The 14,808-nt window shown below is 40.7% G+C and overlaps 1 protein-coding gene and 1 long non-coding RNA gene across 9 annotated transcripts in view; one reads left to right on the forward strand and one right to left on the reverse strand.

The window, feature by feature from the left end:
- The window catches only part of dlec1 (DLEC1 cilia and flagella associated protein), a 138,827-nt gene extending 128,737 nt beyond the window's left edge, over positions 1-10,090 (forward strand). For 3 of the 8 annotated variants that reach the window (XM_084702956.1, XM_084702960.1, XM_084702963.1), the window contains 5 exons: positions 4,894-5,016; positions 5,305-5,399; positions 5,643-5,730; positions 8,743-8,826; positions 9,630-10,090. In XM_084702956.1, the coding sequence (XP_084559082.1) occupies positions 4,894-5,016; positions 5,305-5,399; positions 5,643-5,730; positions 8,743-8,826; positions 9,630-9,674 (435 nt within the window). In that variant the 3' untranslated portion in view covers positions 9,675-10,090. Of the gene's footprint in view, positions 1-4,893; positions 5,017-5,304; positions 5,400-5,548; positions 5,731-8,742; positions 8,827-9,463; positions 9,610-9,629 lie in introns of those variants that run through there. The other 5 variants (XM_084702957.1, XM_084702958.1, XM_084702961.1 and 2 more) reach the window with 5 other exon arrangements.
- LOC146275346 (uncharacterized) lies at positions 7,833-12,860 on the reverse strand. The gene is made up of 3 exons (XR_014766302.1): positions 12,844-12,860; positions 8,715-8,771; positions 7,833-8,631 (listed from the first exon to the last, which is right to left on the reverse strand). It is a non-coding gene; the product is annotated as an uncharacterized LOC146275346 (long non-coding RNA).
- Between the last annotated feature and the right edge of the window lie 1,948 nt (positions 12,861-14,808).

A 14,808-nucleotide genomic window follows, 5' to 3' on the forward strand; every position in this document is an offset into this window, starting at 1 on the left:
TTGGATTACATAGACAAAGCTTGTGTCAAAATGTTTGTCTTGGGCTCGATTGAGTTGCTTGTATTGGGATTTACGTTTAGGAGGTTACAACGTTTTTGTGGCAAAAAGTGCCTTTAGTCGACGAAGGGTAACTCTGTCATAGCTACGTCACCACGTCAACACATGTTAGCAATAATGTATGGATACAACATGATAGAGACTTTCTAGCTCGCAAATTGGAGCTTGGATTACGAGTGAAAAATACCACCCCCAAAAATCACAACCATTTGGCTTTGTAGAGAAAGCGATTTCGAGTGGAACTGCAATCTCTGATTTTTGATTTACGTTGTGAAAGTCTTTGAAATTTGAGCGAGTGCAGGTCCCCCTTGAGACCGCCTAGTCTTTTAGGCGGCAGCCATGCTAGAAAGCGTCATAGTAGTATTTTTGTAGCTAATTTTATAGTTAAATTTTACACGAAAAAACAGAAAGAGGGAAATGTTATGACAATATGACTATTGTAAAAACAACCAGGTGGTGAAATTTTAATGTAGGTTGCTGTAAAAACTTTGATTTGTTTGCTACGTTAGAGCCCCGGCAGCCTCCATTGACAATTGCGGCAGCAACAACAGTGTTGTCGACGAGTGTTGACACTCGTCAACAACAGTGTTGTCGATCTACGTCTGGTGAGTATTTTCTTAATTTTGTACCAGGGTCAATTCTACATACAAATGGACAGCAGTGTTTTAAAGATATGGCGATTGCGAATACAGCCAGCGGGTCAGCATATTTTTGTTATTTGTGTAAAACTTGGAATTTTTGTGAGACCGCGTCTTGTTTTGACGTTAGGCTCAGAGTCACAGACTCGGCTCGCCCACTGGCAGTGTAGTAGGCTACAGTACTGTCTTCAATGCCACAGCTATGGCTAAACTTTATTATGTCTTATTACACTGCTGTCTTAATGCTGGAGAATGCTCCATTCACTTGAATGGGGCTTCCCAACGTTCTGCGGTGAACAATTTTCTCTTATTTGACCGTTGCTATGCATATTTGACCGCTGTCAAGGGAAGTGGCCTTTTTGCCTCGGATTAACGTTTTTCGTAGCACTCCGCAAGTAGTCCGGTAACTTTTCAACCCCAGCGTACTCTGTTGCTTAGCGACGTCAGTTGATTTGAAGCCTAAATAATGTTCAAAGTCTTTGGCGAACTATTTCTCTGCTGGTCAAAAATACGAATGGTAACAAATACATTGTAAAAAGACACACTGTGTTAAGTTATTTTTGTTGGCAAGTAGCCGTGTAATTGGCGGGATAATGTGTAGAACGCTGGTCATTATCGGGGAAATAAGCCCATTCAGGGCGAAACAAAACCCCTCCGCTTTGCGTCAGGGTGCTGTTCGCCCTGTTGGGTCTACTATACATTATCCCTTACAAAAGAAACGTTCTAATTTCCTGCGCTTTCAAACAATCAGTGGAGTGTGGATAGCAACGGCAGCTAGCTTGCCCCTCGCAAACTGCTTTTGAATTAGCCATGTCCCCCTAAATTAATATCAAACTTATTTACGTTTTGGGGGGCTTATTTTCAGTTAGCAGACAGTACTATTTGAATCGCAATACCATCTGAAATACTGCTAGTGACAATGTTGTTACAGTAACTTGTTTCAAAGGGGGTTCCTTGTTTCAAAGGGTGTTTCTTAATGAATTATGCAATATGAGTAGGCTAAATGCTTGAAAATATCACTAGAAGGGAAAACGGACCCACCTGCAACTGAAGCAAGCAAGCACACCCTACAATTTCCCCCAAAATTTTACCCTCTCTAGTTATTATAATTATTTAAATCAGAGGATGTCTGTTATGGCAAGCCATTTTATCATTTAACCAATGAATTCTTGATATCCAAAATTCGAATTCTTGATATCAAAAATACAATTCTAAGCTTTTTTAGTAAGCATGACAAGCCGTTTTATCTTTTAACCAATGAATTCTTGATATCAAGAATTCAAATTGTGGATATCAAGAATTCATTGATTAAATGATCAAACGGCTTGCCATAGTCCGTATAGTTGAACGCAATCACCAACTATTTCTCATAACTTCATTAACACTTCAAACACGGAGAGTTTTCTTAAATGCGATTCCTCTGATCCTTGTGTTTTTTTAAGGAATCGCATTTGAGACAACTCGATTTACGACTGCTATTTCGAGTTCGAATGTCTTCTGAAGTTCAGAACAAATCCCAGATGAGAACTTTAATGAATGCGAAATATTTTCCTAAATCCAATTCAGAAGAAATTCTTAAATTCTTCTTAACTGCGTTCGAGAATGAGGCCCATTATTATTAGGGTTCTTCCGGTAGGAGGGAACCTTTTATTATTGTTGGTATTCTTATTCTTATTAAGATTCCTCCGTAAGGAGGAAACCTATAGTTATTGTTAGTTCTATTATTTTTTTTCTAGGTCCATGGGAGTCAATGGCAGCCCCTAGAACCCTTCGATAACTTTTTGTGAAATTTGGCACACTCATTAAGGACAGTTCCTTCTATACCTACAACAAGTTTCATGTCTCCCATTAGACCACTCTAGCGCCACCAATGGGTCAAAGTTGGACTTGTGTTTACACACGCAACTTTGAACCGTATGACCGATTTTCAAAAATGAGGTACTATTGGATTCCCTGGATCAAGCCGAGTTCAACGCACACCATGGCGTCAATTTCTGGTTATATATATTTTTTCTGCAATTTCCGGTTTTATCAAAAACCTTTGAAAGCCTATTCTTCCTACAATATTTTTCCAATCTTCCCCAGAATTGGCACACATCATTGTCAGAGCAACCCTCATTCAAGTATTACTTTTATATTTGATTTTCAAAACCATTTGTCCGGTACAGCCAATCAAAATCAGCAACAAAGCAACCAAACAGGAAATTGGATCAAATCTTTGAGATGTCAACACCAAACTTGCTGAAGATGACCACACAATTTGGTGTCATGTGATCACTGGGCGTGGCCACAGGAAGCAAAAATGTGTTTTGGCCAATAACTATTGATTTGTTTGCCTTTATTAAGTGATTCCTTTGTCTCATGATATCTTGGGACATCCCGTATGTGACTCATAATAATTTGTGATAATAGCCGAATTGATGCAGCCGCCATTTTGAATTAATTAAAAAACGTTTTTTCTCTACCTCTCCTACACATGTTTTCCAATCTTCACCAAATAGCTAGAGAATAGCTCAATGGGCTGGGATGCTGACCTTTAAAGTATAAGGTAGTAGGTTTGAATCCAGCCATTATATTTTGGCCTGTCATAATTTTGATGATCTGTTTAGTTAAACAGGATGGCATTATTCTGAAATACCATGCACAATTGCATGCAATTTCACCTTGAAATGCCAACTGTTTCTTAACCTTTGTCCCAAAGCTGACCAAAGCTAATACTCTGCCCTTTCTATTCATACTAGGGATGTCCCTACTCAGTCGAATAGTCGATTTTCTGGTCGATATGCTCTTGATCGACTAAGATTTTTTATAATTTATCATTTAAAAGAAAAGGTGTTACTGTTTTCCCTTTCGTTAATCTGCTCTTTGTTTTGGTTTGGTATTTTGCACTAGGCACAAGCACAATTGGCTGCCGAACTACATACTCTGCCATAGCCTACTTTGTCTGTGTTATAAGTCAAAATGGCAAAGAAATCTGTGGTGTGGTACATTTACATTTAAAAAATACCGGATGACTCGAAAAACGTTGAATGCGTTTTTTTTTTCTCATAGTTCTACGTCGAATATGATGTAGCCTACCACCTGAAAAACGTAAGTTGGCCTAGCCCTACTTTGCTCATGCAAACGCGCTGGGTTAAAAAATGAAAATGCCTATTATAAGAATCACATCCAAATTGAATGACATTATCTTCTCCGGCCAAGACACATAATCACATAAACATAATGTTTCTCTGTTGCACCGTTCCCCACTCAGCTTATACGTAAATTAGCATGCTGCAAGTTTTCATGCAGTGATAAGCACGCTCTGATGATTTGCATGTTAAACAAACAATATTTTTAATTTGTAGTACATTGTAAGAGATACTAAATACCATCGACATTCGGTTACAACAGGAATGGTGATATGAGTCTTATTATTAGTAGGCTATTAGCGGCTGAATCTGCAATGTCCAGCAGCCATTGAGTCAGATCGGGAAAATGTCTGTACGTTTTTTTTTCCGGGAAAAAAAGTTTCAAATTTCGATTAGTCGATTGTCAGACGTTTTCGTCGAGTCTTGGTCAAACAAAGAAAATCTTAATCGGGGACAGCCCTAATTCATACAATCTCAAGAGTTGGTGTGTAGCAGAGAGGATAGAGAGACTGACTTGTAACCTTATGCTCAGGAGTTCAAATCCCCATTCAGCCTGCTGTTATAGATGTAAATTATGTTCTGTGTACTTATATGTTATGTTATGCCAGCTGCTTGCGTTGTCTTGTCTTAAGAATTTCAGTGCCCAGTCTGACCTTGTGTTTTTCTGTGTACCTGACAAATAAGACTTGAACTTGTTGTTGGCCAAACATGAAGTCGTTTTGCTCTCTTATTGTCCAACTCTTGACCTTCTACAATGTACATTTTTATAATATTTTTCCATTTTGCGGAGGAACCCGCATCGCTGCTTGCAGCTATATTTGGTATTGTTTTTTTTAAATATTGTTTTAACCTTTATAATGTTATATTTTATTGCAACTTTTTACCCTTGTTGGTCTCAGAATAATACGTTCATTTTTAATGCAAAACGTTATGTTTAAATATAAATCTTTTGCATTTAAAACTTTCAAAGCATCTTCTATTTGAAATTGAGCAAATCTTTTCAGTTTCTGTTTGCAATGCAAAATGTTGTGCTAAACAAACTGACACTGTTCTAATTGTTGTTCTAGGTGGTTCCAGCAGGTGGTAGTATCACTATCCATGTGTCCTTCACTCCTCTGACTATTACAGGACCATATAGCAACCCAGATTGTGTGGGCTTTGCGCTGGGATTTATGAGTCTGGACTTTAAGGTACCTTTAAAGGCCTGCTTGTCTTTTAGGTTGATACTTGGATCAATACCAATTCTATGAAGGAAAACCTTACATATGGCCAAAATGCATTAAACATGTTAAAAAGTTCACACAATGCCAACATTCCCTAAGTCATAAGTCAGTGTATCGCACAATGTAATAATTTATTTTGATAACATTTTGATATTGTATCATGTTTTTGTGGTAGACTATTTGAGGCCCTATGACTAGAAAAATACAAAATGTCAACCAATAAGCCTACTTTTGTTATATGTTGACATACCTCAGGTGGCTTCCTGTGTCTCAGGAAAAGTCCAGCGAGCACAGGGCCGGGATCTGAAACCTCTGAGACTGAATCTTCAAGCCTCTGTCAGACCTGCAATGTAAGTCAATGCATTCAGGCATACTATCAACTGATCGTGTTGAAAAGCTGCAACATTATTCATTCTTTAAACACTGAGCTAACCAACTCAGCCAACAGCTGTTGCATATACAATTGAGGCTAATAGTTTGTTCATCTGTCATTTTCAAGTCTTGCCAAACAATATAAATAAGGCACAGTTCAAGAGGCATTACACAAGTGGTTCCATTCAGTCGTGCAGTGTATGATGGCTTTCTCATCATAGGCTGTCAGTGCAGATGGAAAAAGGTGAGGAGACAATGGAGTTCAATGCTGTATCCAGTGATTTACTGCTGGAGGACACATACACTGAGGTGTGTAGGTTATTTCTGCCTTGTAGGATATATAATCATATAGTTAACAGAACAATTTTTATGAACTATATATTTATGTTTGTCTTGGACTCTTAACTATTTTGGGACTACCAAATGGACTTGCTACACTTTCAAGCTCACATTCTGTTTTACTTTGTAGTGAGGTGTGTGTAATGTGGCTGGTAATATCGCCCTTTTTTACTATTGCATAACATAGTGACACATTTTCATTTTCTAAGCAATTGTTTTTTCCTAAGCTCTTAGATTGCTGAATCAGGGCTCCGGACTAACTTTTTTTACTAGGAGCACAGTAGCCCCTGACTGAAAATTTTAGGAGTTCAAGCAGAACATGAAGGGGCACACCTTATATTGACCTGCAATGCATTTATTAATGTAACTAGAGAGGGTACAATTTAGTGGCAATGGTTTAGACCCCTTTTAGGAGTGCTCAAGCACCCCTAAATTTAATGTCAGCACCCCTAAAAATAATATATTTTTTAAATATATTGTTTATTATCATTTGATGCTGGTAGTTAATGAAGAAAGGGACATCCTTAATGTTTTCATTCAATATTTTGCATAATAATACATAAATGTATCGATTGTTATCCAGTGAAATTAGGGATTTATATTAGCAAGGGGGTTTACGTTTAGCACTTTTGAAAGGCACTGTAATCATGTCACATTCTCATTGGGGGCTGAGCCCCCCTAAAGGTCTGATCCTAGAATCGCCCCTGGGACAATTTCTGGGGAAATTGTGGGGTGTGCCTGAGTCGGTTGCAGATGGGTCCGTTTTTTTTAACTGTCATTTTTACAACTGATATACAGCGACACACTATATAAGCTTGAGTTTAAATACATTATTTAATGTGACATTACGTACTGTATATGCAAGTCTTAGCTAAATGACTTAAATGTATGATGCACTTTTCAATCAGTCCTCTGACACCACACCACGATACTTGCTGAGTATAACAGCGCAACAGCTCAAACACAGGCAGGGATACAGTAGCAACGCTAGTGCTAAATAAGTATTTAGCTGCTTGGCTCCATGACGCCAGGTAACAAGGGCTCGTAAAACTGCTCACCAAAATAACGAAGGGAAACCCACTTGTCTGGCAGATTACGACGTTCGTAGGAACCTAGCGAAAAATAGCCTAAACTTTCCATGACTTTTAGCTAGGTTTATAGGTAGCTAGTGAAAAATAGCCTTAACTTTCCTAGACTTTTAGCTACGGTACTAATACAGAAGGAACACTGATATCGCTGTCTGACTAGAACGTCGTATTTATGCGTTGTTGCTAACGTGTGCTGACATTGTGCACACCCAATGAATTCAAAAGGTGTAGGTTGCACATGTGCGAGTGTTTGTAAAAAATGCTCGCACTGTCTCCGAAACTGGTCGCAAAATGCGACCATTTGGTCGCAGTCTGGAGCCTTGTGAATGGTTAGAACTTCTGATGTTTTGACATGTGTCCATGTGTTTTACTTATCATGGGTTTGCACAATTATGAATTGTCATCCTTTAACAAACAGCTAGCAGGCTACTCACTGCTGTTAACTCCTAAAATTGTGTGCAATACAAGTAGCCGTTCAAACAAAATGGTCAAAGTAATCCTTTTCTTTTTTGAAGACAAGTATACTCCAGTAGAAAAGCTGTTTCACTTAAAATACACAGAATTACAACCAAACGATTCACAAAATGCTTCCACGCTATATAGCATCTTTCAACTGTTAACTGTTCATCACTCGTGTTATAATAATAATGCACATTCTCACTAACCAAGTGTAGATACTTCTAGAAAACAAAAACATACGTAGGATAAGCCTTTACCTTAAATACTAAATGATTACTGAACTAGAGAGGGTACAATTTCTGGGGAAATTTGTATGTGTGCTTGTGGTTGCCCCGGCTGGGGTAGTTTGTTTAACTATATCATATCCAAACCCACTGTTTAAACTAATATCAAATATCCAAATATTTGTAGAAAGACATGTTTTCATGGGTATACATTTTACAACTGATATTCCTGTATCTTTTAAATAAATAATGTATACTCATTATTCAAGAAAATTGCATAAATTAAAAAGTATACAGTATACATTTTATTAAGTTTTATTCCTATATATATAACTAAATTATGACTCAAACTTGCCCATAAAATGTAGGAAGAGCAGGTCATGTTGGTGAGAAGCATTTTTTACATATTTGCAGAAATAAAGTTCACATTATTATAGCAGCCAATAAATCTAAAGGTTTGACAGTAAAATATAATCAGTTTGATATGAAAGCGTCACAGGACTAATAAAAACAAGCAATCATTAAGGTCAGACCAGCACTAATGATTGTGCGGCATTCAGACTGCATGAAATGATTAGACAGGTTACTTGTCTGTCTGCCTCCCGTCAGTAGTCAGGCAAGATGTTTATGTGTTTTAGAGGAGTGGCTTTAAAGGGAAGGGGTGGGACATTTTGGTTTGAATCCTTTCAATCTCGATATATAATTGCTAGATTTTCAAAACTTGCCTCTAATAAAGAAACCCCTTCGAAACAAGACAATTTAAACAACTACGCAAACGTTGTCACTCTATGGCCGTATCTTAGCTGGAATTGAGATAGCTCTATAAACATTAGCATCTGCTTACCCTCTTATGCCCTCAAAAAAATTACATAAGCTTGTAATGTAATTTGGGAAAAGAGGCTAATATGACAAGTTTGCTGTCAACACAGTTTGAAACACAAACATACTAAAGGAGTATTTTGGATATATATATTTTTTTTTATTTTATTAATCAGTGTTCACTGATTATGTGGACATATATTCCCCGAGGAGCATGCCCCGGACCCCCGAGGGGGTGCTTGTCACCTTTTTCATCCCTGATGAGTTGGCATCCCTGAATACTGCAAAGCAAAGGGATACATGTACAGTTAAAAGTCCCAGTGAATTATACTCTGTTATAGTACTCATTTTTTAGTACTCATACTCTTGCAACTTCTTGTGGAGCTGTCCAGGCTCTTCTGTACGGAGCTCCTGAAGGGACCTGTGAAAAGAGGAAAAAAAAGAAATGTTCTCGTCTGGGCGCGTTACAGTTTCCGGTGTGTGGATAGCATAAGCTTTATTTACTACATGCTCTTACGGTTCTTCACTTTGGCACTATTTTGGTTGTTCACAATATGTGCTTCATGTTTTGGCTACCCTCAATGTTTTTGGGGCTATCTTGTTGTTATTATCAGTGACCTATTCACTTTGTAAAGCTCTCTTTTGGAAGTCGATTTGGATAAAAGTGTCTGCTGAATGAATGAATGTAATGTAAATGTAAAATGTTTATTGCCTTCATTCAAGACACTTGTATCGTTTACTTGTCTGCTACTGTTTTATTATTGACTTATAGCCTATTTATACAAATATTATAAGCCTAACACTAGGCGATAATATCGGCCTTAGTAAAGCAGAGATACATTTAGGTCTAACTGTTTTGGTAAATGGGACTTGTTAAACATGCTGGCATTATTTTATTTATACGCACACATCACAATTTGTAACGTTGACAACACATGTTTAATAAAGGGTTATGTAAAGGAGCAGTAGCCATATATGTAAATATAAATGGAAAGTAAACTTGATACTATCTATATATTTACTACTATATATTTTGTGCAAATAACCAGTTATTTTCAAATTATTTTCTTGCCTGAACGAGAAAGTGTTGTTTATTTTATTTTTTCTCCACAGGTTCCTTCAGGGCCTTTGTACTTCTGAAGTGTCTATCCTTCAGCCTTGATAATTTTTTTCATGAATTCAGATTCAGTCAAATTGCTTACTTGGAACTAACTGTTGTGACTCTAATCCGTCTACAATGATTGAGCGACGGTTTGTCTGTGTCTCTGTCTGGATTCAGGATTTGCCTCAGGAAGCGCAAGAGGAAGGAAGCTGGAGGAGCTGAAATGCATGAAAGACCCTTTGTGACAGTTTTTCAAATCAAAAGAAGAAAATAACAGATTATAAGGGATTTTGGAGAGAAAAAACTTACAAGACAAGAAATAAAGAATACATCAAACTTGGCCAAGAAAGGATTCATGTCAGGTGGATCAAATGAAATAAACAATCAGACTGAATAAAATACAATGTTACTACAATACAAAATGAATGCAGTAAATTATCTGGGTGCTTAGGTGTGCACTGTTAAAGAAATGGTGCAACTTTGGCTGAAGGCCAAAAAGGACATTGCAGCACATCAGGCCAATGTTATGACCAGAATCAGAGTTGTGTGTATTTGCCAAGTAAGTGTTCACAAACAAGGAATTTGCTGTGTTGGGCAGGTGCATAGAATTAACATATAATAAACAAATTGAATCTTAAAACCTTCAAGTGAGTGTGCATGCTTATCCTTAATATAAATATACATTTTTTTAAATGTATATAAAAATGCTGACAGAACTATACAATATGAAATATAAAATAAAACGAACAATTTGAGAGTGCAGTATGTGATAAGTGACAGAGAGTCAGGGCCTCATTTACTAACAATAGCATAGTTTACGCTGCGTCTATTTTGGCGAGTTTGGTAAGAGCGCCCGTTATGCTTCCTCATTTTGCGTAGTATTTAACAAATCTGACACCAATCAGGCAATCAGCTCATACTCCGCCCTCAAGCGTAATTTGCGCGCCTCTAAAAGAACAATGGGCTCCTATCATGGATCTTCCTACCGGAAAAAGAAAAGCGCAAGCTTAAATGTAGTGACGTGCATGTAGTAACAGCAAACTTGAACATATTACAGGGCAGAACATTTACATGTATTCATTTAGCAGACGCTTTTATCCAAAGCGACTTCCAAGAGAGCTTTACAAAAGGGCATAGGTCAATGATTATAAACAACGCGATAGCCCCAAAAACACTGCGGGTAACCAAAAGATGAAGCATACGAACATGAAGAATATCCACACCCTCGAAAAAAAATTGCCCGATGTCTTCGCCTTGCTTGGATCACTGCTGCCATTGAATAAGGTACGTACATTTGTACACAGGAAAATGTGCTCCTGTTTAAGACCTGCTTTTAAGAGGCAGAGAATTTCCCCTGCAGAATAGAAGCGCACTCTTACTGGCAGTCTCTGTAAATACCGCGGAATATATAATTAGGCGCACTTTACGCATTTTTTTTGGGGTGGAACTCCCACTTTCCCCACGACCCTCCCACTTTCCCCATGAACGCATATTGAAAGCGTGACATGCCTGTTCTCGCTCATGTGGTAGGCAATCTGCGATTTTCCCCAAGTGCGCCCTGTTTGTAAATAGCCCGCATCGTTAAATCCGTTTTTGCGAACAATTAATGCCTGGAAACAGGCGCAAACGGCTTGATAAATGAGGCCCTCAGTGTCAGTTGGGGGCCTTGTTGATAAGGCTAGTAGCGGAAGGGAAGGAACTGTTCTTATGGCGTAAGGTTTTGGTCCTGGCCTCCTGCCAGAGGGGAGTGGCTGAAACAGAGTGTCCAGGGTTGGAGTAGTCGGCCACAATTTTCTTTGCTCGCCTCATTGTCCTAGAGGTGTACAGGTCCTCAAGGAAAGTCAGATTTCAGCCGATCACCTTCTCAGAAGCGCGGAGGATACGCTGTAGTCAGTTCTTGTCCTTGGCAGTGGCTGCAGCGTACCAGATAGTGATGAATGTGGTGAGGATGGACTCAATGATGGCTGAGTAGAAGTGCACTATCATTCTTTGGCAGGTTGAACTTATTCAGCTTCTGCAGGAAGTAAATCCTCTGTTGTGCTTTCTTGTTGAGGGAGCTTATGTTCAGTTCCCCACTTGAGGTCCTGGGAGAGGATCGTGCCCAGAAAGCGGAAGGACGGTCATGACGGGCGTTGCACAGGGTGATGGGGTGAGTGGGGCTGTTTTCTTCCTAAAGTCCACAACCATCTCCACTGTCTTAAGAGCATTGAGATCCAAGTTGTTCTGGCTGCACCAGGTCACCAGGTTGTCAGCTTCCCACCTATAGTCAGACTCATACCCACCAGAGATGAGCCCAATGAGGGTGGTGTCATCCACAAACTTCAGGAGTTTGACGGGCTCATGACTGGAGGTGCAGCTGTTGGTGTACAGGGGCAAGAGTATTTTAGAGTTGTTTCCCCCGGAACAGATTTCATGTTCCAACCAAGGGGGGCTGTCGCTGTCTTGGTGTGTGGGGCTGCATCAAATACCCTCTTAGCTTTGTTAAATTGCTGCACTAGTCCACACTTGACCGGTGGGGATCTCATTCTATTACGACTGAAACTGTTAGCTGCTCCTGGCATTCTCTAATCCCTGTTCTCCTCTCTGCCCCCCCACACATCCCCTGTGGTGTGGGGGGTCTGAGCTGTCAGGACCTGCCTGGTCGTTGGTCTACCAACGCTGGACCAGGTCGTCAACTGGAAACCAGCCTCCATGACGATAATACGACAATAACGTCTTTCTCAAAACTGAACACACAAAACTGAAAACCTCACACACAAAATGCTAAACCTGACACTCCCTTTGAAAGATGACTCTGCCATCAAATCTCTCACCTGTTCACAAAATGCAACTCGTGTTCTCATTTGGTACACACAGCCATATTTTCAAATGACACACACATACCATTCATAACAGTACACACAATAAGCATTTGCTGCACACTACCAAGCGTTCACAGCACACAGTAGTGCAAAATTGAAAACAATTCTCAAAATGGAACACACCATATGAATGACTCTTTGCCATCAAATCTCTTACCTGTTCACAAAATGAAACTTGTGTCCTCATTTGGTACACACAGACATATTTTCAAATGTACATTTAAATTACATCCAAAGCGACTTCCAAGAGAAAGCTTTACAAAGTGCATAGGTCACTGATGATGACAACAAGATAGCCCCAAAGCATTGCGGGTATCCAAAACAATAAGCACACATTGTGAACAACCAAAAAATAAGTGCCAAAGGGAAGAACCATGAGAGCATGTAGTTAAGCAAGTTACAATTAAACAACATGAATCTTCAAGTGCAAGTGTACCTGTAGAAAAAGCAAGCAAAAGTAATAAAAATAAGATTAACTAAAATAGAATATTTCGCAGCGAATACAACAGTTTAAATCAGTAACCACTAACCAACAAGAGCAGCAAGTCTCTAAGCAAGAGTCATTGTGATCCTTGAGGAAACTAGAATTGGGTTCAGCAAACTATTCCTAAGTACCGTTGTACTCCCAGAACAAGTGCGTCTTGAGCCTTCTCTTGAAGGTGGAGAGACAGTCTGTGTCTCTGATGGAGGTGGGGAGTTGATTCCACCACTGGGGGGCCAGGCAGGAGAAGAGCTTGTGTTGGGACCGGGCGGACTTGAGCGGTAGGACCAGCAGGCGGTTGTCTGAAGAAGACCGTAGATGGTGGGTGGGGGTGTCAGGCTGCAGGAGAGACTTGATGTAGTCGGGTGCAGTCCCGTTCACTGCTCGGAAGGTCAGTACCAGGATCTTGAATCTGATGCGGGCAGTGATGGGTAGCCAGTGGAGGGAAATGAGGAGCGGAGTAACGTGGGAGCGTCTGGGTAGATTGTAGACCAGGTGTGCCGCTGCGTTCTCAATCCTCTGAAGAGGGCGGGTTGTGCATGCTGGGAGGCCGGCGAGCAGCGGGTTGCAGTAGTCCAACTTGGAGAGGACAAGTGCTTGGACAAGCAGCTGGGTGGAGTGCTCAGACAAGTATCTCCTGATCTTCCGGATGTTGTAGAGGGTGAATCTACACGACCGGGAGACCGCAGCAATGTGGGCCGTGAGGGAGAGCTCATCATCCATGGTAACCCCGAGGTTACTGGCAGAGGATGAAGGGGTCACCGTCGCAGATCCCAGGATGATTGAGAGGTCGTGGGAGATGGAGGGTTTGGCCGGGATGATGAGAAGTTCTGTTTTGGCGAGTTTCAGCTGGAGGTGGTGCTCGGTCATCCAGGCGGAGATGTCTGTGAGGCAGGCCTCAATCCTAGCTGAGATCCCCGGATCGGTCGGGGGGAATGACAGATACAGCTGCGTTTCGTCAGCGTAGCAGTGGTAGGAGAAGCCATGGGAGGTGATGATTGGTCCAAGTGAGGTGGTGTACAGAGAGAAGAGGAGGAGTCCAAGGACGGAGCCCTGTGGGACACCAGTGGAGAGCTGGCGAGGGTCTGACAGTTTGCCTCCCCAGGAGACATGGTAGGATCTTCCCGACAGGTAGGATGAGATCCACTGGAGTGCAGTGCCAGTGATGCCCATCTCAGAAAGTCTGTTGAGCATTATCTGGTGGTTAACCGTATCAAAAGTTGCAGAAAGGTCCAGCAGAATGATGACGGATTACCTCGAAGCCGCTCTGGCAGACTGGAGGGCAGTGGTGACTGAAAGGAAGGCAGTCTCTGTGGAGTGGCCGGTCTTGAAGCCCGATTGGTTGGGGTCAAGCAGGTTGTTCTGAGAAGGAAAGTTAAACAGTTGGTTATATACAGCACATTAAATATTTTTTTTAAAGAACGGTAACAATGATACGGGTCTGTAGTTCTGGAGGACGGCAGGGTTAAGGGAGGGTTTTTTGAGCAGAGGGGTAACTCTGGCTTGTTTGAAGGCAGAGGGAAAGGTGCCGGAGGTAAGAGAGGAGTTTAGGACATGGAGAAGAAAAGTTATGATGGAGGGGGAGATGGTTTGAAAGAGAGTGGAGGGGATAGGATCAAGGGGACAGGAGGTGGGGCGATGAGAGAGAATAGTTAGTTAGTTAGTTAGTTAGTTAGTTAGTTAGTTAGTTAGTTAGTTAGTTAGTTAGTTAGTTAGTTAGTAATAGTTAGTTGGGTCAGTCATGGAGGGTGAGGGGGTAGGAAAGGTGGGTTTAGGGAACCGACTGCTAATGTTGGCGACTTTTTCCTCAAAGAAGGAGGAGAAGTCGTCTGCTGTCAGGGTGGAGGGGGGGGGGGAGGTGGGTTAAGAAGGGTGGAGATGGTAGAGAAAAGTTTGTGGGGGTTTGAAGCAGAGTTAATTTTGTTCTGAAAGTAGAGGGTTTTGGTATCAGTTATGTGAGAAGAGAAGGATTTAAAGAGGGAGTGATACTTATCAAGGTCCAGACTGTCTTTGG

The sequence above is a fragment of the Hypomesus nipponensis genome, chromosome 8 (assembly GCF_054491055.1).
Source record: "Hypomesus nipponensis isolate SF chromosome 8, ASM5449105v1, whole genome shotgun sequence".
Lineage (NCBI taxonomy): Eukaryota > Metazoa > Chordata > Actinopteri > Osmeriformes > Osmeridae > Hypomesus > Hypomesus nipponensis.